The sequence below is a fragment of the Diabrotica undecimpunctata genome, chromosome 5 (assembly GCF_040954645.1).
Source record: "Diabrotica undecimpunctata isolate CICGRU chromosome 5, icDiaUnde3, whole genome shotgun sequence".
NCBI classification, from domain to species: domain Eukaryota; kingdom Metazoa; phylum Arthropoda; class Insecta; order Coleoptera; family Chrysomelidae; genus Diabrotica; species Diabrotica undecimpunctata.
The window spans coordinates 52,024,062-52,049,314 of record NC_092807.1 but is presented as its reverse complement, the minus strand read 5'-3'; the positions used below and the strand labels follow the sequence as shown (position 1 = coordinate 52,049,314).

Genomic DNA, 25,253 nt, shown 5'->3' with positions numbered 1-25,253 from the left:
GAGGTTGAGCTACTGTCACAGACTTGTCGAAAGAGTTCCAGATTGAGAGTTCACCACTATCAGTGGAAATGGTGGATCTTGTTTGAGGACATAAATCTGTTTCTGAAATATTTTTTTGCGAAGTTCTTCTGTATATTTTTCTGAAACTGCTATATTACACATTATTTGGCATTCTCACCTGAATTTATTTTAGAAAATTCAAACGTTTTAAATCTTGGTTTTAAAACTTCATCAACAGGTTAAAAAAAGTTCCACATTTCACTCAGTTTCTTTTTTAAAGACATTTTTTATTTAAAAAATAAACAAACACCAACTCTTAAAATAGTAATATGTAACAAATGAATTCACTCGATACAGTTTACGAATAGGTCATAAGAAAATAGAAAAATGACTATTCAGCTCTACTTATTAGCATACTAATTTATCGGTATATATTACTTTAGTGGTTCACTTATTTTAAAGTATACCATCAGTAATAAAATAGAAAACTTTAAACTAGACATAAATAAATAATATTTTTCTAGTCACCACTAGATAACGCTACCAGTACCCCATTATTTAGCTTATAAAATATACAGATATATTTTGTACATCACACCAAATATTATGGAAGGGGTATTTCACTACCGCCTTCATCATTCCTATTGCTATTCCATTCGCAATCGCATATTCTTATAAATAGCTGTATTCAGAATCGCGGCTATTTTTATTTTTCCATAACAGTTGCTAACTGCGATTTTCAAATAGCAGCTATAAAATCGCCTGTTGCGATATATTCACTACCTCGAATAAACTGTTTACATGAATGCTCATCTCAAAGTATTTGATCATAACCTCATCGTAATTCAACTTCTGTTCAGGTATCCTGCTTCCTCCAACTATTTAAGTTTGCCCCTTCTTTGTAAATCTAAAACATTTAAAACTGCTTTTTTTTCGATTACTCAACTACTGTTTTATAAACTACACTACTTCAGCTATAAATATCACCAAATGCCGTCTTCGTAGAAGTATTTTCCATAACGTGCAATCGTTTGTAATGTGAAAGTTTAAATTCGGCGTTTTTAGACTTTCTTCAAATTTCTCACATTTGTTCGCAAAAATCAAAACCGAAATTCCATGCAATAGGTTTTGAAGCCCCCTGGCTTTAACAATGAAAATTCCATGGTGACCGGTTAATGGAAAAGTGATACATTTTAATGATCTCATGAGAATCTTAAAAAATGGCAAAAATCGCGCAACGTTTATTTCTTTAACAGTTTTATAGAAATTGCTGCAAAATGCAAACATTGCATAAGAAAGCTGCACTCTTCACCTCTAAAACGCTTTTTGATTTTTGTCGATAGGATACTCTGATCAACAGATATCGAATTTTTACCGTCGAATTGATACAAATTTTATTTATTATTCATTTTGCGCGCGTAGCCGCGTCGCTTCAAGTGATATTTTTAAGAGAACAGTTTATTTTACACAAAAATTGCTAATGAATATTTTTTTTCAAAATTCTCAGCTATATTTTTTATTTGAAATATTTTTTCTACCACACACAGATTCTTGGTAAATCGATTTTTTCCGTTTTACCCTAAAGCCCGCCACCCACGTTCCAACGGCGCAGTACGATTTTGTCGAATGCAATTTCAGTACAATAATGTTGAAAATCGGATAGGAATACACACGTGCCGATTTTGCAGTATGAGTTTTACTTTCAAATCAGAAACATGTGAGATAACGATATACTTTTAGCGGCTCTTGCTCTTTGTATAAACGAAAAAAATACAAGAAACGTAGGTGGTGGCGCAAAGATTGGTTGCTGAAAATACATACATACATACTGTCACATACATTTATTAAAAGAATTGCGGTTATATCCAGATAATTTTAATTCCCTTTTGTAATATGTTCGAAAATTATTAATTTTCTTTTTTACCAACTCTTCATTATACTAAAACAATTTTTAATTGAAAGTGATTACTTGGCAACATCGCACTTAAAGCGACGAAATCATATTCCACTTATCAACGTTGCAGGGTCGTACCAAAATAATTTTTTAATTATTTATTTAAACAGAGTAAAATTTTATTGTTATTATAGAGAACCTAATACAGTACTTCAAAAAACAGAAACCTTTGCAAAATACTTATTTTTTCATTATACTAAACAATCTGAAATTTTAATATACGATCTTGTTATTGCACTTCATTCTCTATTTATAGAATTACTGTGTGCTGTAAACGGTATATTTGTTTTTTTTTAAACTTGATGTGAAAGTTTCCTTGTGTTTATTTGTTTTATATTCCATATAAATTAAAATAAAGTAAGCTAAACTATTATCATGTGAATGCCTGTATATGGTAGTGCATTTTTGAGTAAAAAGAGTTAATAGCTTTGTTAGAAGAAGACAGATTGTGAAAATGCTGATTCACTTAATGTGGTTTATTTGCCGTCGGGATCAGATGAAGTTTCCGATGTAGAAGACATTGATGATAATATTATTTGTGAAGAAGGAATAAAATCGGATATTGCAGGTACATATGAAATACAAGTGATTGGGAATTTTGATTTTGATATTCAGATATTCCTCTGAACCGCAGGTAAAACGTCCAAAGAAAAAACCAGGAAAAATAGTAAATCCAAATTTGTCTCAAGTTGGCTAACAACAGATACTCCTTCGTACTCAGTAGTAATTCAACATCAGTCTGATTGATATTTAAACAATATAAAAGCCAACAATGGAGGCAAGTTTATATTGAAGTTTTTTCACTCTTTTTTGATAAATAAGTAATTGAGAACATTCTATATTTTACAAATATTTATGCATCGCAGAATAACCGTCAAGATTTTGAAATGAATGGCATAGATTTAAAAAATTTATTGGCATATGTATATTATCTGGTTCACACTCTGCTTCAAGTTGATATGTATTGGTAGAAGGATGAGGATAAAGAAATGCACATTATAAGAGAAAGCATGATCCGACATAGATTTCGTTTAATCAAACATGAAGAGAAGAGAATAGTGAAGAAACCGCTACATCAGTGTCAAACTTAGTACATGGACAGCAATCTAAATTTACTTTACCAGATGAAACCAGATTCGACAATATTGGCCACATTACAAAAAGAGACGATAATTTTCACCTTAAAATTTAATTTACATTTAAGATACGATATGTTCCTTTGTTAAAAATTGTACTATTTTTCCTTGAAAAGGAGAAAAAAAAATCTTTTTGGTTGTAAATTGGTCTTAATTTATGTGCTTTTAATCCAATCTAATAAATTAATTGTCAAATTTCTCTTTGTTTATTGTATCGGTCGTTAATAGGTGAATACTATAAAAAGAATAAACTTATCTCAAATTTTCTTTACTTACTCAAAACTATTTTAAACTTAATAATAAAAGTCCATTTAATAAATATACTCCCAAGAAATAGAACACACTACGCCTATGCACATATAAAACGTGGAACGAATAAACTAAAATATCATATTTATCTCATTCCCATGCTTTCTAAGAACGTAAATATATATATAGATCAGAGAAATGTTGATAGGTTTTCCGATGCATTAAACTATTCAATGAACTTGTCGAACTATACGCTCGTGAATCGCACCAATTTGCATTGTTACGGGGGTAAGTTTTTATGGGACTATCTTAATTTTTCACTTATTTACGTGGGCGAAGCATACTCAATAAAAATGACCCCTGTAAGAATTTACTTCTGAGATTTTACATGGTTGCCGTTAGCACTTCGTTCAATTTGTAGATTAGTCACCTTTAATTGAAAATTGTCGGACTATAGTATCCGCTTTTACTTCTTGAAATTTAGCAACCAAAATACACACAGCTTTTTTTCTAGCGGTTTTATCATAGTACGATGTCGATTTTATTTTCCAAAGACACTTTGTTCTTTTAAATGTCATAGAAATCTGTTAAAAACCTCTAGCTATAAGCCGTTTTCGAAATTTACCAGCAAAGGATATTTTTGCAGTCGTACGATCTTGTCGTTGTCACAATATACACGATCAAATTTACGACTCAACCAACTCTGTCGTACTGCTGCAAACTAACTTGTTTGTCTGCCGTCAAATCGCGCCGATTTGGTTGAATGGTGCAAATATACGATCAAATTACGTTCAATTTTGTAGCATTTGACAAAATCGTACTGCGGCGTTGGAACGTGAGTGGCGGGCTTAATATTTGAAATTTTTTCCACCTAAATTTTTTGGTATTTTTTACGCGCAATCCGATGGTTCTTATTACTAAAATATATGATATAAATATCTTGAAGATATGATAATTTTTAACGAGAAAGAGCTCCGAAATAGAAAGGTAATGGTTTAAAGATTATCATCCTATTGTTTAAAACCTCGCTCCAAATGCCGGTCAACTTTGACCGCTTGTATCACAGAAACCACTGCACGTCATTTAATTTTTTTTCTTTTATAACAAACATCTTGCCCATTCTTTTTTAACGCCGTTTTCTGAATTTCATTGAAGCTAATAGTTACCGAGATACTCTATTTGTTTATAATCCAAAAACATGTTTATAACTTTAAAACGTTCCAGGCCGTCCAAATTCCAATTCAATAAAGTTCGTTAGATAGGTTAAGTGCGTTTTTTTAAGTAAAAAATTGGTAAACTTCTATATGATCTAATTTTTGTTGTGCACGATTTTAAACAAATTCAATTAAACAAAAAAAATTTGATTGCAAAATTATTTTGTGAATACTAATAAATATATTTTATTAAAATTTGTTGGTAGGCTGTTTTATTGTTATAAAGATTTTCCAGACGAATTATGAAGGTCTTAAGTGCAATCTACTTGGTTGAAAAACTTTGAATATTAAAAGGCTTGTTTCCCCCTCTTTTTTGTATTTATTGCTATTTTGCAGCAAGGTTAATAAAGTAAAACATTATTAACTAGCCGTATCTTATAGAAAATTGAAAATCTCGCTATTTTATTTTAGTATAACTTTGCTCCAAAGTTAATTGTTTTAAAGTTATAAGCATAGAAAGTTGATCCGCCCTGGTCTACCTCCTTTAGCTAGTACGATCCACCTACTACTGTCAAAGCTAATACTGAATGTTGACCCACTAAAAAATAAACCGGAACAACGAATGCATGTGGTAGAAACGAGAATGGTTAGATGGATGATTGGAGTCACAAAAAAAAAGGATAGCGTTATAGAAGGAATTTATTAGGGAAAGTCTAATTATGGCACTAATTAAAACAAGAATAAGGAAACGTAGATCAAGATGGTTAGGGCACGTTGAACGCCAGAACGATAATTACCCAACACGAAGAAGAATCGCTTAGCTTTTTAAACACCTAGAAGAAGAAGTAGGGATAGACTAAAAAACTTGTTGGAGATGGTTATATTATCTAGCTAATTAAAATTCGACTAGTAAAAATCTGTCATTTCACGGATATTGTCTAAATGTAGTTACACAGCAATTTTTGTTTCGTGTTAAAATATGATACTTGGTTTTATTTTTAATTTTAAGGTATATAACTTGCACATGGTTTTTAGGTTATGTGATATTGAAAATTTGTCCAACATAAAAAAGACTGTACCACCAAAAAAGCGTCGCAGCCAAGAAGTGAAAAAAGTAACAACTATACATTTAAGTAGCTCCTCTAGTGACAGCGATGACAGTGATGATGCAAACAGTGATACTAATTTCAGAAGCAGGTATGTTATTTTTATTGTACAGCCACATAATAAATAACAATCAGAATGCCCCCTCTCAGATGCCGCCTTTGAAGTGTGTCAGCATGCGATCGACATATTTTAAACGGAAACATAGACTCGAATTGAGAAATTTGTGACAAGCTACGACAGAACTGTAATTTAAATTTTTGGAGATTAATAATTTGGTAAATTTGAAATAATTTAATCTATTCTTCAACTTAAAGTACGAGTAAAATAGTGCATATTATGTCTATGGTTGCCGTAAATAAATTAAACCGGGTTAATTTTTCTATACACAACAGAAAAAAATTTCACTGCACAGCACTGGTTCCGTTTAAAACATATCTGATTAAGTCTGCGCGTACGAGATGCGTGTACTTATGTTGACAAGCAGAGTGGGCATTCTGATGCCCTCTGTTTATTATTCTGTGTTACAGCCTTATCAGCTACAATACTTAAAAATAAAGGGGGTGTCCCAAAGTTAATCTTACTATATAAATAAAAAGATACATATTTTTTAAATGGAAGATCTGTATTTTAATATTCATTCTTTCGTTTTGAAGGGTTATGTTTTTTATTATGGGTCATTGGGACAGTATCTCCCAAATATAATTTTTCAATATAGCAAAATGCAATTTTCAATATATTTCCAAAAAGCATATGAATTTTCAGCAAATTAATAGAACAGTGTGTTACAGTCTATACAGTGTGTTACTATTGAGCACCCGCCTTCAGTATTTCAGAAATGCATGTGACATATTAGAAAGAAATTCCGAAATAGGTCGATTTTTAAATTTAGTTTTGCTTTTAATTTAGATTAAAGTAATTGTGATGACATTACCATGACGTCATCCATTTGTTTTTTAAATGGAAACTTATATTTTTTCTGTCAATATTATATAGACAGTGAAATTCTATGCATGGGAGTAGTTTTTCCTATTGCCATAAAATTAGTAGTTTTTGATATACAAGGTATTAAAAGTTAAATGATCAGTTGGATAGTTTCAAGAAACTATGTTTAAAAGCAGAAATAAAAGTATTGGTTATTTAAATAAAAAATTGTTTAAATAAGATTTAAAGTTATTTTTAAATTAAGCTTTATTTAAAAACTTTAAACAAGATGCTTAAATTGAGATCCACATACTTTTTGGCTTATTGCCAACCTTTGCTTGTATTCTGCAATAAAGCTCTAGTCTAGAATAAACATCTACAGTTTACATGTGGATTGTCTTGCGCATCTATTAGCATGTTTAGTTGTAAGGTTGGTTTATTGCCAAGAATAATTTTTATTTTTTTTAATAGTATTAATACTAATGCAGTGTTCATTGTAAATTACAATTCGCTGAAACGTTTGTACAATATTAAAGTCTTTATTTTAAAGTAGACAGACCGATAATCCAAGGAAGTTCACATAAATGTATTATTCTTAATTCATAGTCAGGAAATAACAAACATAATTAATAACTGTATAATATATATATATATATATATATATATATATATATATATATATATATATATATATATATATATATATATATATATATATATATGCCATCAATTTAGCATTTATATGGAAAATTAAATCAAAATGTGATATTTTACAAGTTTCATATATAAATTATAAAGAAATAATATAATCATAAATTTTGCTTAGATTTTGAATTTCTGATCTTTTGTTTAATAATTGAATAAATCTTCTTCTTTTTTATTACTAAACAAAAAAGAATTTTTAAACAAAATTTTATTTTTGGCAATATAATTGTCAAAAATAAAAATTTTAAGTTGGCATTTATGACATTGAGGCTTATTTGTAATTGGTCGCTATTTTAACTTATTTATAAATTCAATTGTTTTTGTGTTAGAAAATTTCAGGGAAGCATTTATTAGATAAGGACATTTTTGTATTATTTCTTTTTGAGATGTATTAGCAACAATTTTATTAACCAAACTAATTTTATTTGGTGAGTTAACAAATATTTTTTTTCTTTCTAGTTCAACTTTGTAAGATATTTTGTCTTTTTTGGCAGCTCTTTATAATAATTGTAAACACAATTGAAAGCTCGAGATAATAAATAGTTAACCAATAGTCCCTTTTATTGACTCCAACCCATCCAAAACATTTATATATTTTTTTCCAAACGAGTCACAAGTACTTCTTTTTTCTTATATATATATATATATATATATATATATATATATATATATATATATATAAATTTATTTGTGATAAATGTCTGTGTTTATTATATTATACATAACATTTAAACATACCAATGAGTTGTGTATCTAATAGAAGATTATTTCAGCTTCAATCTCGATTCAGATCAACTTGATAAACTTGATGCAGTTGTTGCTGACGCGATTCGCAACAATTTGGAAAACGGATCCGAGAGTGACAGCGATAGTAGCAATGATAGTAATGAATCCGCTAGAAAGAAAAAGAAAAAAAAGAAAACGCCGGAAGATGCCAGTGTAAACGAAGGACAAAAGGTAATTTTTTCGGCCATGTTTTAGTACATATATACCGTTGATATTTTTAATAGCATTTGGTTACCATTTATATAACGCAACAACGTGTAAAGTGTTTATATATATATATATATATATATATATATATATATATATATATATATATATATATATATATATATATATATATATATATATATATATATATATATATATATATATATATATATATATACAGGGATTTTTATTATTATTTGTTGAAATTTATACATCTCAATTCTACTAAGAGAATAAACCTTTATATTTCAAGCAGAGACTTATGCAATCTTGCATTGCGCAAGAGAAATTAATATAGATCTTTCGAACTATTGATTTATCGTATGATCATATGACATTTGACACATTTACATTTAAATTTACATATATTTTGTATAAAACGTAATACATATGTTTACAAACGAACATCTAACTTATTTATATAGTCTATTGACTCTGGAGTCGCCATTAGGAAATCCTCTGACCTGCCATGATAGGATCTTTTGGGACACTGTTCTGTGATGTGACAGATGGTTTGTGGTTGTCCGCAGTCACAGAGTGGGGATGGTTGCTTACCCCATTTGTGCATCATGTAACCGCATCTGCCGTGTTAGGTTCTGATTCGGTTCAGCACAGTCCATGTGTTGGGTGGTAAGTCAAAACCTGGTAGTTTTTGTGTGATGCAGGGTAAGTTGCTATTTTGTTGTTCCATCCATTCTCGAGTCGAAGTGGTCGTCAAGTTGAACTTATTTTCCACAGCAGTCTGTGCTGTTTTTATTGGCGGTCGTCTGGAGCATCGACGGTTACGTTGGCAGCATCTATATCTTGATGGATTGACAGGATCTCGTTCCTAAGTATCTTTCGGTACTCACTAGTCGGGGAGTGTATGCGCCGTAGTTTGGGTGGTGGAATGTGGCTCAATACTGGCAGCCATTGCGTAGGGATAGATTTGATAACGCCAGCAATCATTCTCATTGTATTGTTCAATTGGGCATCTACTTTGTGTATATGTGGGCTGTTAAGCCACGCTAAAGAGCAGTATTTCGTGGTTGAGAAGACAAGGCCCAGGGCAGATGATCGCAAGGTGGAAGCCGATGCTCCCCATGTTGTGCCGCACAGCTTCTGGATGATGTTGTTTCTGGATTTAAGTTTTTCCGCTGTTTTTGACAGATGTTCCTTGAAAGATAGGGTTCTGTCAAGAGTCACCCCAAGGTAGTTTGGTGTTTAATTGTAGACAAGTGTGGTGTTTTCGAATTGGATGTTGAGTGTTCTTCCTGCAAGCTTGTTATTTAGGTGGAAACTGGAAACCTCTGTTTTGGTAGCGTTTAGTTGGAACCTCCATTTATGGAAATACTTTTCCACTGTGTGTAAGTCCATCGTGAGGATTTCTTCTGTTTCTTCAAATGACTTACACCTTGTTGCAAGGACTCAGTCATCGGCGTAACCAAACTTCCTTGATCTGGTTTCTGGTATATCAACGATGTACAGGCTAAAGAGAAGAGGAGCTAGGACAGATCCCTGAGGCAGTCCATTCTTCCGTTTTCTTGGGGTGCTGATGTCGGTTTCCATGACTTCTTGAATCGTTCGGTCGGCTAGCATGCTGTTGAATATTCGAGTGGTGGATTTACAGGAGATTGTACGGAGGAGCTTGTTTTCTCTCCAGACTGTATAGTAAGCCGCTGTTAGGTCTATGAATGCGGCTGCAGTTTTAAGTTTTCTCTGGAATCTTGCCTCAATAAATGTGGTAAGTGAAAGAACCTGATCTGCGCAGCTTCTTTTCGGTCGGAAAGCTGCCTGATCAACCGGTATTGATCAAGTAGCTTTGGACTAATTCTGTTGTAGGTAAATCGTTCTAGTAGCTTGAACGTCCCGTCGTCAATAGTAGGGCTTTTGGTCTGTAGTTCTTAGGGTTGTTCATTTGTTTTCCCTGGTTTTAATATGGCAATAACCTTCGAGCGTTTGAGTTCATGTGGTATGGTACCGGTCTTCATAATGTCTGTGAAAAAGTGAGCCATCCATTCTCTCGCATATTCGCTGCTGTTAATTAAGAATTCCGACGGGATGAATATTGTCAAAACCTGGGGCTTTACATCCTTGAGAGCTATAGTGACTTCTAGTGACCGGGAGTATTCGGTTTCTGTAGATTGGAATTTTAAAGTTTTGAGCTTTCGTTTTACCTTGATTGTGTGTGGCTTGTCTTTCGGGATCCCAGATATCGATACCAGATGTGAGGCAATATGCAATGTGTGTTTGGGTTAATTGTTGTTTTGATCCTTGTTACGAAAGTTCCGCTTCCTAATTTTCTTAGTAGTGTGTCCATGCTTGCCTACTTGATGTTTGAAAATTAAGACCTTCTACAGTTTCCGTTCATTGTTGTTGTCTCGTTAAATCTAGGCTATGAAGCAGTTCTTCGCTGTTATAGGACCAACCAGGAATGTATTCTTTTCCATAGCCTCTTGGTATATGTTTTTTGGCCGTGCTTATTACTGCTTCAACGAATCGTTTGCAATTTCTGATAATAGGGGGTATCCAGCCTAGATTGGGGCTCCTTGTGGGAGGTGAATTTTCGAACTGGAATCGTCTGGGTCCTGTATGTTTGACATTCTTATGCCTTCCTTTCTTTTGGTTTCTTTTCTTGTTCTTATCGTTATTTTCTTATAGATGAAGTAGATGATTATTAGAACGACGGCAAGATATAATATGATCGTGTAAATGCTGGGAATGTGGTAATTTTCTCTTTGTTCTATGATGGGTGTGATTCTGTTTGTGGGATTTTTTTCAAATTTTAAATTCTTCAAAGTTATTTTCATAGGTGAAACGCTTAACTCTTTAAACTTTAATTTCGGCTCGGTGATTAATATTGGTTGTCCAAAAGTTCGATCTTGGAACAACAATTCTTGGTTTCTGAAAAGGATTGTACACTGTATATTTTCGATCAGAAAGATGCCTGTCAGTGTTTTAATTTGAATTCCTTCAGAGCATTTGAAAGTTAATTTTTCCTCCATAGGAAATATTGCCAAAAACTGGTTCATCTCTGGTATGATTTCGATGTGATTGCCTTGGATGTCTGCCTTAATATATTGACAATTACTGGAATTTTCTTGTAAGATTATTTCTTTTTCGCATAGGTGTTCTTGGTTATTTTGTAGACGGCTTGAATATTAGAAAATTTTACCGTGTGTGCAGATGTCGTTGAGAGGTATTATTGTATTTTTATTTTTTAACAAATATCTTGTATTAGGTATTATTATTGCAAATTCTGACTCAATTTTTGTGAGTATAGGTAATAAATAGTAGAGATCAAAGATGTTCTCAAAATCGATAGGAATTGTCAGAAAATATTGAATTTGGTTTTCCTCTATTTTACAGGTGATTTCCAGAATGGATTCAAAATCTAAAATATTTTCGTGTTTTAATTCAAATCGTAATTGTGTTTTGTAAAATAAAGAGATTCTTTGTAACTCTCGAAATAGGTCACTAGATTGGATAATACTAGGGTGTAAGGTTTTGAGTTTACAAAAAGTAATAGAATTTTCTATAGTCTCCATTACATCAAGTATAGCATTATATGTGATAATGAGATCATTGAACATCTCTTTTAGATAAATAACGTTCTCAAATTTTGTTTGAAAATCGACAGTGTTTTTTATTTCAAAAATCTTTGTTTAATGATTATTTCATTTGTTTGAATATTTTGAATGGTTTTTTATTGAAGTTATCTATGATTTGTTGACAGAGAATATTGATTAAGTATCTGATGTTCTAATTTTAGTTGATTAGTTTTCAAATGTTCTAGTATTAAATTTATCTTCTCGCCATCTTCGTCGTCTAAAGTCTAAATTTCCTGTGATTGCTTTTACTATTGAACCAAAACCAATAATCAAACCTCTTTTCCTTCTTGTTAAATTAATATGAATATTTAGACCGCTAAATTTTTCTTGTTTGCTATTTTTGATATATTGAATAATATTAACGTACTTGTACGTCTCTGATCTAAAGAATTTGCTGTTAGAAATGTTATTTTTAAGATACTCAAATTGCTTGTTCAGGTTGTCATATTCAGTTGCAAGTGGTTTTAAATTATAAAAATGTACAAATGTATGACTAGATTTTTGGAGTTTTGCCGTTCCTAATTTTATAGGCAGAAGGCCTAGGTTGTGGGTGATATCCTTTATTTCGGCTGTTGTATGTCCGATTGTGACGAACCTAAAAAATATAAGTTTTTTCGTTTAGGTCGTTTTACATTTGAAAGGTGAATGTTCTCGGTAGTATTTTTATGCCGCTTAGTAAGTTTTGCTGTTTTCTTAAATTTTTTAATGGATTTAATATTTTTTTTTATATTCATTTTTAGTTTTTTCTTTTATTTGTCTGTTTTGCACAAATACTTCGGTAGGAATTTCTTTTGGTAATTCCTCGCGTGTTTCATTTGCTTTATTTATAACTTTTGCTTTATTTCCTTAAAGTTTTCTGTTAATATTAGAATATAGTAATTTAATTTTATCCTTATGATTAGAAATATAATTATTAATTAATTGTTGCTTTAGGTCAATGTTAAATGGGAAGTTGGTGACTAACTGTCCCGTAACTAGTTCATGGGGTTTCATTTTTGTTACGGCGTGGATAGTACTGTTGTAAGCTAATAATGCAAAGTTTACTTTTTGTTCTATTGGGTCGGATTTATACTAATTTTGATTGTTTAGTAACCTGATATGTTCTATAATAGTTGAATGAAATCTTTCAGCTATACCATTTGATTCTGGATTCTGGAATACTATGGTGAGTAAAGTATCTAATCAAAGCGTTTGCTACTTCGATACCTTGAGTTTATAAGTTATATATAAGATTATAAAGTTGGGCATATTTGGAGAAGGAATCGACTATCGTTAGAAATTTGGTATTTTCAAGAGTAATGAAATCTAAATGTAAAATCTGAAATGGCCTAATTGCTGAAGAAGTAATGCTAAATATTGGCTTTATGGGATTCCTATCATATTTTGTTATTTGGCATATTTCGCATTCATTAATATAAGTTTGTATAGAAGCTCGTTGATTAGGCCAATAATATAATGATTTAATTCGGTTATCCGTTTCATCTAAACCTCTATGATTTTGCTTGCCTTCATGATAGTTTTGAATTATTTCTTTAATTTCGTTTATAGGAACATCGATAAGTTTCTTAGTGCAATTAATAAATGATATTTGAGAATTTTTAAAATATTTTTGGATAACAACCCTAAATTTCTCAAATACTGGGTCTTCAAAATAAAGGTGATATTTTACTTTGGGTATGGTATATTCTTTAATAAAATCAATAACATCACGCTCAAAATTGTTTTTTGAGAACTGGACAAGAATTCTTTGTCTTTTATCAAATACTTTAATTATAGTGGGACTAGCCGGATTAAAATTGACTTCAGTGATAAAAATTTGGTTAATTCCCGTGTTTACAGGGTTTCGGAATAGGAAATTCGGGAGTAGGATTTTCTACATTGGTGTGTATTGTCTCACCGTCATCAGGGTTTTCTTCCTGTCTATTATCTTCATCTATTTCAACAATATTTTTTTTGTCTTACAAATTTTTTGTTTCGTTGACGTCTATTGTGGATAATGTATCACAATTTGTATTTAAAGATCCTTTTTTATAAATGATTTCATAATCATATTCTTCTAGTTTCAAATGCCATCTTACTAGTTTGGAGTTGGGATCTCTTAAGGAAAATAACCACTGTAGTGGTTTATGATCAGTAATAATAATAAAGCGTCATCCAAATAAATACGGGCGAAAATATTTGACAGCCCATACTATTGCCAGTAACTCTTTCTCAATTGTTGAGTAATTAATTTCTGAGTTGTTCAAAGTTCTGCTTGCATAAGCAATTGGCAAGTCGGATCCAATCTTTCCTTGACTAAGTACGGCTTAGCCAAAATTACTAGCATCTGTAGTGAGATTGAAAGAACGGGAGAAGTCAGGATACTGTAATATGGGTTCATTTATGAGAAGTTGTTTACAAGTTTCAAAACATTGGATGTAATCTGAACCGCTTACATTGATTTCAGCATTTTTCTTTAGGCGAATAGTTAGTGGTTTAGTAAGTTTAGAAAAATCTTTGATAAATTTTCTATAATAACCTAAAAGTCCTAAAAATCCTTTTAATTGTTTAGTATTTTTGGGTATTGGAAAATTTTTTATAGCTTTTATTTTGTCTGGGTTCGGCTTAACACATTCTGGCGTTACGATGTGATCTAAATATACTACTTCTTTCTTTAAAAATTCAGATTTATCTATTTAAATTTTGAAATTTGAATCTCTTAATCTTTGAAACACTTCTCTTAAATTAACTAGATGCTCCTGAAGACTTGTACTAAATATAATTATATCGTCAAGATAAACCAAACATTTTTCATTTTGTATACCTCTCAGGATATTATCCATAACCCGTTGGAATGTTGCTGGGGCGTTACGGAGTCCGAAAGACATTCGCAAAAATTCGTAGTGACCATTTTCTGTAGGTATTGAATGCAGTTTTTTGAATGTCGCTTTCATTCATCTCGATTTGATGAAACCCTGAAGCGAGGTCGAGTGTTGTGAAGAATTGACACCGTCCAAGTTTATCCAATAGGTCACTAATGTTAGATAAAGGGTATCTATCACCAAGTGTGATAGCATTAAGACGTCGATAATCTATTACGACTCTAAACTTAGGTTTCTTGGAGGCGTCCATTTTTTTGGGACTACCCATATAGGAGAGGACCAAGGGGAATCCGAAGGTCTAATAATATCTTGATCCAGCAGTTTCTGGATTTGATTTTACACTTCCTTCCTATAAATTTCTGGGTATCTATAGGATTTTGAATATACTGGTATATCGTTTGTTGTTTTTATTGTATGTTTAATTTTATTTGTAAAAGTTAATTGGTTTCCTGCAACATGAAGATATCGGAATATTCTTTTATTAACTTTTAATATTGAATTTCTTTCCTCAAAATTCATATGATCTGTTCGAACTTGATCTTGTTCGAAATGTGTTCGTATTCAGCGAACTTTTTGACCATGATTGGAGAAGTTACATCCAATTTAAAATAATTTTCAGAAGAATTTCAAATCATGCAAATAGCCTTATTGTTTTCTACCTTCAGGAATTTCTAATTTACCGATTTGTGTATATGGTATAATTACATCGCCATTTTTTATATTTCCAACATTTAAACTGATAACTTGCTCGGTTCGTGGCGGCACTACTATACAATTCGTGTTCCCCGCTGTATAATAATTGAATTTTATCTTACTCTGCGAAGTAATTAAAAAATTATTGGCCAAATCAATTTTTGCATTTAATTTTCTTAAATTATCGAGGCCTAATAGGCAGTGAAAATAGTCATGGAACGCAATGTCTTAAATTTAATTTATTTTTAGTATTAAAAATTTTTGATAAGGGAATTTCAGTACAGTATTTTTCCTGTTTTGCTCCAAGTGTTGTTAAAATTTGAAAGGGTTTACGAAAAATTGAATTTTTAAAATATTTTTCAACGACCTCTGAGGTTACAGACGATTTTGTGCTCCCAGTGCAAATTAGTACTTTGAGATTATGCTCAGGAAATACAATGTACGGCAATTCACTTTCGTTATTTATCAGATTTAAAAGTTCAACTTGAGTAATTATGGATTTTCCGAGGCTTCGTTCTCTAAAAAATTATTCTCATTAGTTAATTCAACTTCCTCGGTATGGCCAATATTATGTAGCTCCTCAGCTATAATATTTTGTGGTTGACTTGAAAATGTATTATTGAAGCGTTTTTTATTTCCAAAATTTGTTGGTCTAAAAGTATTTTGACTAGTGGTACTCATTGGAGTTGGGACTTGAAATCTTTGATTTGGATTTGATTTAAAGACATTACTACTTCTGTATATTATGTTATTTGTAAAAATATTAGTTCCTCTGTTATTATTTGAAAAAGAGGTTGATGCTGATGGTTGTCTTGTTGTTTGTTGGAAGTGTGTGGAGTTTGTTATAGGTGGGGCTTGAATTCTTTGTCGAGGTTCATTGACTGTAAAGGATCTGTTCGTTTGGGGAAATTTTTGTTGAAAGTTAAGATTTGGTCTTGGATTACGATTATTTTGAAAATTTGGCTTTGTTTGCCTATAATGTGAAGAATTGTTTTTATTTAGATAAATTTGAAGATCGTTAGTTAAAATACTTTTTATACTACACGTAATAATACTCGTAGGGCTAAATTTCTAAAATAGTTTGATAAAATTAATAATTCTTGGTCATTAGAACGTGTAGTAATTAAAGATATTTGTAAATTCAGAAGATGTTGGACTTTATTGAAGAATTCAAAGTAAGTTTCATTATTTTGCTTTAATTCTGACATTTCTATACTCAGAGTATAAATATCTCTTTTATACATCTATATTATGTTATATTAATATACATCTTTATACATCTTTATATTATGTATTTAGCAATGCATCTTTAAGATCTTGCCAGGTCCTAACTAGACATGCTGAAATGTTAATAGCAGCTTCACCTTTTACTTTTGCTAATATGCTAGACATTAGGTATTCATTCTGAAAATCATCTGAATTAACTGTATTATAAAATTTATTTTATATCAATTTTTCACAGATTTCCAGAATCTAGGAAGTAATGTATTTTCTCCGTGGAAATCTGGAATCATGCCAATATATTCCCTTTTTAATTGTGGGATTACCTTTTTTAAATAAAAATTTAAATTAGAATTACAATTAATTATTAAGGAGGAATTAGAACAAAAATTATCTTTAATAGCAAGTTTTGAGTCAGAATCTGAGTCTGATGAATCAGAATTTATTAGAATTTTTTTTCTTCCACAAGATGTGTGTTAATAATATGACAAGATATAAGTCATCTAAGAAAATTGGAGTTTTAAAACGAACTGTAAAAATCTACAATGTTAGATTTTGTACAGTATACATATAAGATTAGGCTGGGGTAACAAAAGTGTAAGTGGTTAAATAAAAAAAAAGCAATTGGACTTCGTAGATCCTAGGTTTTCACCCAACGTAACCTCTCGCTATCATCAAGTCCTCGTAGACACTTTGTCTCAGGACCAGCAACTTCATTGGAGTCGTTCGTTGCCATGTTATCAAATCCACTGGTAACTTTAACATCCCAATATATAAGATTAAATAATGTAAACTAAATTGTAACCGATAACTTTTAACGGGTTTTAACGATATATTTAGTGGCTCAAAACATGTACACCTAGACACTGATGATGGAATATGGATTCCGAAAACGTTTTGTCTTAATGACATAGCCCGATTGGGTTTTTAATTTTTATACCTTTTATAAAGGATTTTAAGAAATTTTTTGTGATACCTGGTATACAGCCAGCTACAGGAACTTAGTTTCATTGTGGAAAATAGAGATGGTTATTTCGTTTAGTTTTTGAATATTCTCGGAAAATCGTTTCGTTATTTACATAATCGTTTAAATTATTCATTAATTAACATAATATTAATATTTTTTCACTAACTATGTATTCAGTGATTACAATAATTTATATACTATGAAATAAAAACTAATAATCGAGAAAATAGAAAAATTGATAAAGTGATCTAAATAATATACTTAGATAAATTTTACATTTTTAACGATTAAAATACAATTTTATCGTTGTTTTCGCGCCCTGCATCGCTTATTGAAATTTATTATAGTAACATTTTTTTTTCAAAAAAACTAATATTGAAAAGAAATGTAAAAATGAAATTTAAATAACCTTTTTATTTTAAGGAGCCCCTTTCAAAGGAAGAATTAGCAAAGAAAGCGTGGAGAAAAGATTCGCTGTTACGAGGAAAATTATCATCTTCCGAATCCAATGATTCTGCTGCATCGGATTCAAATGATACAGATAAAAAACCTAAAAATAAAACAAAATACAAAAGGTAAGGTATAAATTGTTAAATTTTACAGTTTATTATAATTTTAATGTACTTTTATCGCTTTCTCATGTTTATATTATTGTGAATATAAACTTGTTATGGCGAATCTCAATTGGTAAGTCTTATTTAAGCATGCAGAGGATAATGATAAGGAGGATATACTCGTATATACTACAATAATACTAATGCAAAATAAATATTTTTTACTTTTTTAGTGAATGCAAAAACTATAAATAACTTTTGTTCCTAAATTTATTTTATGATCCAATATCAATCATAAAGAATTTGAATATTCAGGGTTGGGATAAAGTATGGAACCAACTAAATATCTTTGAATAAAAAAAGACGCTATTCATGAAATTTTGCAATTAATTTTTTTACTTAATATGCAATGACACATAATGCTTCTGACGGCATATTTTTTGTTACTTAAATAGGACACACTCTATAGTCTTGCAGATTTTAAAATTACGTAATATTCCTAATTCTTACGTACCAAGTGTGGTAGAAAAAATTGTTAAAACGAGAAATAAATCACTTTACAATTAAAGAATAGGTAAATTTATTTACTAAGACCAATGATAATAATAATTTTAAAAAATCACTTCAAATGTTCATAATGCTCGCTGTTCACTCCTAACAATGAGCACACCTATTATTAAATTCGTGAGTTACTCTTTCCAAGACGTCTCCCCGTATTAGTCCACATTCATCAATAATTATTTGTTTCAAATCCTGAAAACATGTGAAAACATGTTGACGCCTAATGTAAACACATGATTTTAGATAACCTTAAAGAAAAAAATCTAAAGGACTAAAGGCCGGAGAACGTGCAGGCCACTGTATGAATCCTAACTCGTCGATAATAGTGGGAAAGCGCTTAATTTTGTTGAAACCAAAAAATTTGTGGTATAGTATTTATAAAGTCAGTTGAAACATTTCACTCCGACGAGATTTATAAGGGCAGTTCAATATTACATTTACCGGTAATCAAGTTAAAGTATAAATAACACGCGTCAATGTTTCAAACGTATTTGAACAATCCCCGTACTTCGTAGGAAAGAGATAGAAGAAAGAGAGAATGAAAGATACATCCCATCAAATAAATATTGGACATTGATATGTTATTCAAAATCACCAATATTTAACAGGCTACTTGGAGGTTCGCAGTGCTGTACAGCTAAAACGTTTATTATTTTACGAAGTATAATAACTGTTTTAAATCATTATACTGTCAATATGGCCTATTGCCATTATATATACATTATTTTTGTTGCTAAATATGACATGTTAAAAACTTTTTTATACACTTATGTACTTTACGACAGTTTTAAGTAAATTAAAATTGTCCTTATTCTGTTCTTCATTAATCTATATTTGAATATAAAAATAAATGATGGGCCCATGTCTGGTAATATGATATTATTCTTTTAATGTTTGTCCGCAACCAGTTTTTTGGGTGTTTCAACTGACTTTATAAATATTATAACTGACATTCTGTTAAAGTCCAGTAATAATTTGGTTATTTAGTAAGTCTAAGTACTTATCACCAGACAAGTCTCCGTCTATGAAAATGGGTTTATTTATTTAACTGATGATGCTCATTGAACAGTGGGCGAAACGTCTTCAATAAATAGATAAAGTAGCACAACCCTTGTCTTTTTTATCTCCAAATTGACCAAAAACATCCCATTCACTTACGAGTGCACTTAATATATATATATATATATATATATATATATATATATATATATATATATATATATATATATATATATATATATACAAAAGATCGTAGTGTTGCCGGTGGGAAGCAACGTCTGTATGCGCAAACTTGAGTCGAAGTGCGATAGAGAAAGTATTCGAAATAAAGAGATAAAAGATTGTACGCGCGAACTTCGCTTTGAAATGATAGGACGGATTAAGCCCATTAAGGCATAATTTGTTGTATTGTATAAAATGATTAATTAAACTCTATGTAATGTAAACAACAAGAAACAAATTAAAAATGTTTTAAATTAATATGTGATGAAAGGATAGGTTACAGTTATTTTAAAAATCCAAAAAAGCTGGCAATTTCTTTTTAAATAAAGAAAATTTCTAAATAATTTTTTGTGTTATAATTTATAATTAAGCAAAAAAAAAGATTTTCTTTAATAAAAAATAAGCTATTAGTAGACATATCTGATAATCAGTTGAACTGGTCTTGAGATACTGATACAAACACACTTGACGAGCACAAATTTTATAGGATCGTAAACGTTCTTTCTACTTGTTTTTTCTTGCGTAGCCTAACCTGCGGTTTTATGATTACAATACACGCACGCACACATACACAAACTAAACTTTTACTCCAAATCACTTTCCTCTTCCTCTTCTTCATTTTTAGTTTCAGAGTTCGAAATCTCACCTACATTTATAATTAAATTATCGACAACTTCGTCAAATTGAGGTTCTACTTTTAAAAACGCTTCTTCGCATTTTTTTGCATGATCGCATCGTTTCTTCCATTCTTCGACTGAAATTTCAGAAAAAAACTCTTCACAAAATTGTTGCACAGCTTTTATATTACATGATAGGTTCTTTTGTGCAACATGTTGTTTCAGAGAAGACCATACCAATTCGATGGGGTTTAGATCAGGGTGATACGGAGGCAAACGTAGAATACTATGACCATGCTGACTTAAAAGATCATCTATAACATATAATTTAAAACTTGGCTTGTGCATTTTTATTAAATTATACAAATCTGGTTTTAACATATCGTCATCGAAGTAAATATTTTTTGCTCTTAACCACTGAATCAGTTCACTCTTTCTGGTATTCAAATTTGGTGGTTTGTCTTTTTGCACATTGTGGTAAGGGGCGTTATCAATTACAAGCACATAATTCGTGGGTAAATTGAGAATTAGTTTTTCCACTAACCATTTTTTGTAATTTTCAAAATTTATTTCATGATGATAATCTCCCGTTAATGAATTTGGTTTAAAAATTAGTTGTGCATTTTTTATGAATCCATTTTCTCCACCAGCATGTACTATTATTAAACGTTGTCCTTTTGATATTGGCCTCTTAAGTCCTTCATTTGAGTCATCATTCCAGCAAGTATCAACTGTGTGGGAAGCGTGGATGTATGTTTCGTTCATATACACTATCGGCGTATTTTCCTTTCTATAGCTTTTAATGGCACGTAAACATGACAGTCTTAAGTGACGAATATCTTATTTTTCCATCAAAAGCTTTCTGTTTGTTTTTGTTTTTCTCCATCGAAAACCAATAGATTTGACGACTGTCGTAAAGAATCAATACCTCCTGAGTAACCGGTTTCTTGAAATTTTCTCCAAATATTTGGCATCGTGGTAACAATTTTATCTGTGGTATATGTATATATATTTAAGGATTCAACAGTATTCACTGCCTTCCCTCGCTCAACCATTTCCATCTCTCTCTGTTGTTCCATTCTCCATCGTTTAGGCCTCTCTTACTCATGGCGTCGTCTACTTCGTTCCTCCAGGATTTTCGGGGTCGTCCTCTTTTCCTCCTTCCTATGGGGCTCCATTCGGTTATTCTCTTTATCCATCTGCTGTCGCTAGTTCTTCTTACATGTCCATACCACTTTAATCTTTTTTGTTCTATATATGTTAGTATGTCTGTTTTTATTGATGTTCTTTGCTTTATTTCGTCATTACTTCTCCTATCCATTCTTGTTACTCTGCAGCATCTTCGCAGGCATTCCATCTCTGTTGCTACTATCTTACTGCTGTTTTTCTTGTTTATGATCCAATTTTCAGCCCCATATGTCATAATACTTCGCACTAATGTTTTATAAATCTGCGTTTTTGTCTTCATACTTAGGTGTCTATCCCACCATACTGAGTTAAGTTGTCGGATTGCTGTTCTTGTTTGTCCTAATCTTTGCGTAATTTCTTCCACTGTTGTTGCCTTTTTCGTGATTATAAACACCAGGTATTTGAATTTATCCTTTCCTTTGATTGTTACGTTGTCATCAATCTGTAGATCTTCTATGTCTTCTTCACTTGTAGATAGGTACTCTGTTTTCGCGAGGTTAATATCTAGGCCAGCCTTGGTATATTCTTCTTGTAGTTTCTTCATCATGTAGCTGAGGTCGTCTTGGTCTTGTGCAATCACTACCTGATCGTCTGCAAAGCTTAACGTATATAGGTATTCGTTCCGTACCGGTACTCCCATGCCTTCGCATTTTCTTTTCCATGTAGTCAAGGCTTTTTCTAAGTATATTTTGAATAGGGTTGGAGATGTGGAACAACCCTGCAGGAGCCCTTTTGTTGTGGTGAAGTCTCCTATGATTCTTGTTCCCATTTTAATGGACACTTTATTTTCTTTATACAGAGCTTTTGTAGCTTCTATGAGCTCCGTCTGTATTTCTAATTTATACATTGCCTCCCATAGTTCTGACCTTGGTACAGAGTCATACGCCTTTCTCAGGTCCACAAATGCCAAGTGTATATCTCTATTTTAATATGTATTTATTATAATTCTTCTTAATAAAGCTTTATCGGCATCGAGGTTTTTCAGCATTTATTTTACTTTTTTCTTTTACGATATTTCTAATATTTCGTTCCGATACACCTGTAGCAGCAACAACGCGTTCATACAGCCGGTCGAACGGAATTTGTGGCGCTCCTAAGGATTTTTCTTCCTTCATAAATTCAAACACATTCGAAATTACTTCCCGAGTTTGCCTATTAAACTTATACATTTTTAAAGTGCAGTAGAATCCGTGTACAGTATATATGTATATATATATATATATATATATATATATATATATATATATATATATATATATATATATATATATATATATATATATATATATAATCGTTTCATAACCTTATCTAGTACTTATAATAGAGAGGCATTATAGAGACAGTGTGACATTTATTTTGAATTTATGAAGTCAGTTTTTAAAATAGTAAAATCGAGAAATTAAAAAGGTGCTAACTCGGCTCTAAGGGTCGTAGGAAATTGATTATTTTCAAATTGGAGTAAAAATGCCGACATTTCGAATAAAAAAAATTAACTTCTTATATGTTGATGCTAAAGTTAATAAGTTAACCTTTCTCTTCAATTTGGTGCTTTCATAATTTATGTGGACCTAATAGTTTACGAATAATAACGTTGTAGATAAAAGCTTTCTGGGATAAACAATTTCAATGTTGTAATAACTGTTAAGTGAAACTTCTTGAAATTTTTATTGCTGAATACATTTAGTATTATAACGCAAAATTAAAGTATTTTGTGCATTTTTATAAAAGTTAATAATTTTCAAAATATCGTCTTTTGAAGCTATTTTTGCAATATTGTTCTGAAGCAATTTTCTTGTGGCATTTTAAAGTAGATACTATTTAAATGGGAATAAGCCACAATTAAAGGTTAAAGTAAGTTTATTGACGTTTCAATTTCCACTTCGGAAATCGTTTTCCGAAGTGGAAATTGAAAATTAAAAAAAAAAGTAAAAAATAACGTTTAAACTTTTGCATATTTTGTTTATTACGTATTGTTATCACAAAATTTATCAAAAGCAGTTGTTAGATAATAATAATAATAATAATAATAATAATAACCTAACCTGTGGGAGTTTTTTGTCAGTTCTTCTATCAGGCGCGGCCCCCTGCGAATGGGGGATACTCTCTGGGTATTCTTAGCGCAGATACCCAGAGGGTAGCAGGGATACCTGCCGTGGAACAAAAACTGACACCTGGCAGTAGGTATAAAATGCACACCCATGATAATGGAGTATAATAATTTATGTTTAGGGTCGCTGCCTGGGGATCGCCAGGGCACGTCTGGAGCCGGCGCTGGACGTGACAGCATGCGGGACGTCGGTGGCAGGGTGTTGAGGAGGCGGGCCCCTGTCATACAATCAGCTACAGCCCAACAAGAACAACAACCACAAGCGAGCCAAACAACAACAAGAGCTCTGCTCGCTGAAGGTGCTGCGCTGGAACATCAGCCGGCGCTCACTCAAGCGGGACGACCGAGGCAGCGCATGAAATGGACTGTGTCCATGAATGAAAATATTTTGCGCTTTTATTATAAGGTGACAAACCTCGGTCAAGAAACGATCGGCTATCGACAAAATCTGTATGCCGAATTTTGCAGAGAGTACCCAGAAATCCAAGTATCTGAACAACGAGTAGCAGATCAATACCGGGTAATTATCAGAAATAATCTCATCCCAGAGACTAGACGCAATACCATCAGAAGCGAAGTCGAACGGGAGATTCATAATCAAGAGGTAGTTGGAAATCAAGCCCTTAACGAAATACAAGAGCCAATTCCTGAGGTTGTCATACAAGAACAAGAAACACAACCTGACAATACACAGCAGGAGAACGAGTTGCGCGATAGCCTAGTTAACGAAATGGCACGCGCCGTACAAGAGTTTAATGAAACAAACCCACTTAGCAGACCACCGCTACCAAGAGTAAACTCTTGTAAGAAACTAGGAGTGCTGTTACAAATTGTGAACACTGAAGTTCTGCCCAATTATGTCGTAGAAGCCCATACATTGGAATATATGCACACGCTGATTTACTGTGCAGCAACAGCAATTGCTAATGTTATGGGCATTAAGACCAGAACACGACGGGGTACTAATATCGGAGGGACAGATAACAGAGTTGCACCTTGGGAAAAACGGCTGCTAACGAAAATTGAATCATTACGTAGGGACATTGGTCAAATCACGGAATATGTTCGAGGAACAACAAGTAGAAAAGTAATCAGAAGAACTGAAGAAATAATGCTAACCACCGCAAGACACTCACAATATAACCCAGAAAACAACACAGCACAACAGTGCCTGGATACATTAAAACAAAAGCTTTCCGTTTACTCAGGCCGACTAAGGAGATACAAAATTAGTAACAAACGAAAATCTGACAATACGCTTTTTGAAAATGCCGAGAAGGCGTTCTATCGGAAACTCAATTCTACTGCAGAAAGTGCCAATAAATCTTACCCAAGCCGAGAAGAAATCCATGAGTTTTGGGGAAATCAACTTTCCACACCAGCCGCTCTTAACACCAATGCTGGATGGATCGAAGATACGGCGCACAACTGCCAACACTACGTTACTGCTCCCT

At 31.9% G+C, this 25,253-nt stretch overlaps 1 protein-coding gene across 2 annotated transcripts in view; it reads left to right on the top strand.

The window, feature by feature from the left end:
• The window catches only part of LOC140441317 (uncharacterized), a 438,896-nt gene that overhangs the window by 297,772 nt on the left and 115,871 nt on the right, over positions 1-25,253 (top strand). For both annotated transcript variants that reach the window (XM_072531963.1, XM_072531962.1), the window contains exons 9-11: positions 5,529-5,690; positions 8,000-8,183; positions 17,975-18,126. In XM_072531963.1, coding sequence (XP_072388064.1) covers positions 5,529-5,690; positions 8,000-8,183; positions 17,975-18,126 — 498 coding nt within the window. The remainder of the gene's footprint in view (positions 1-5,528; positions 5,691-7,999; positions 8,184-17,974; positions 18,127-25,253) is intronic.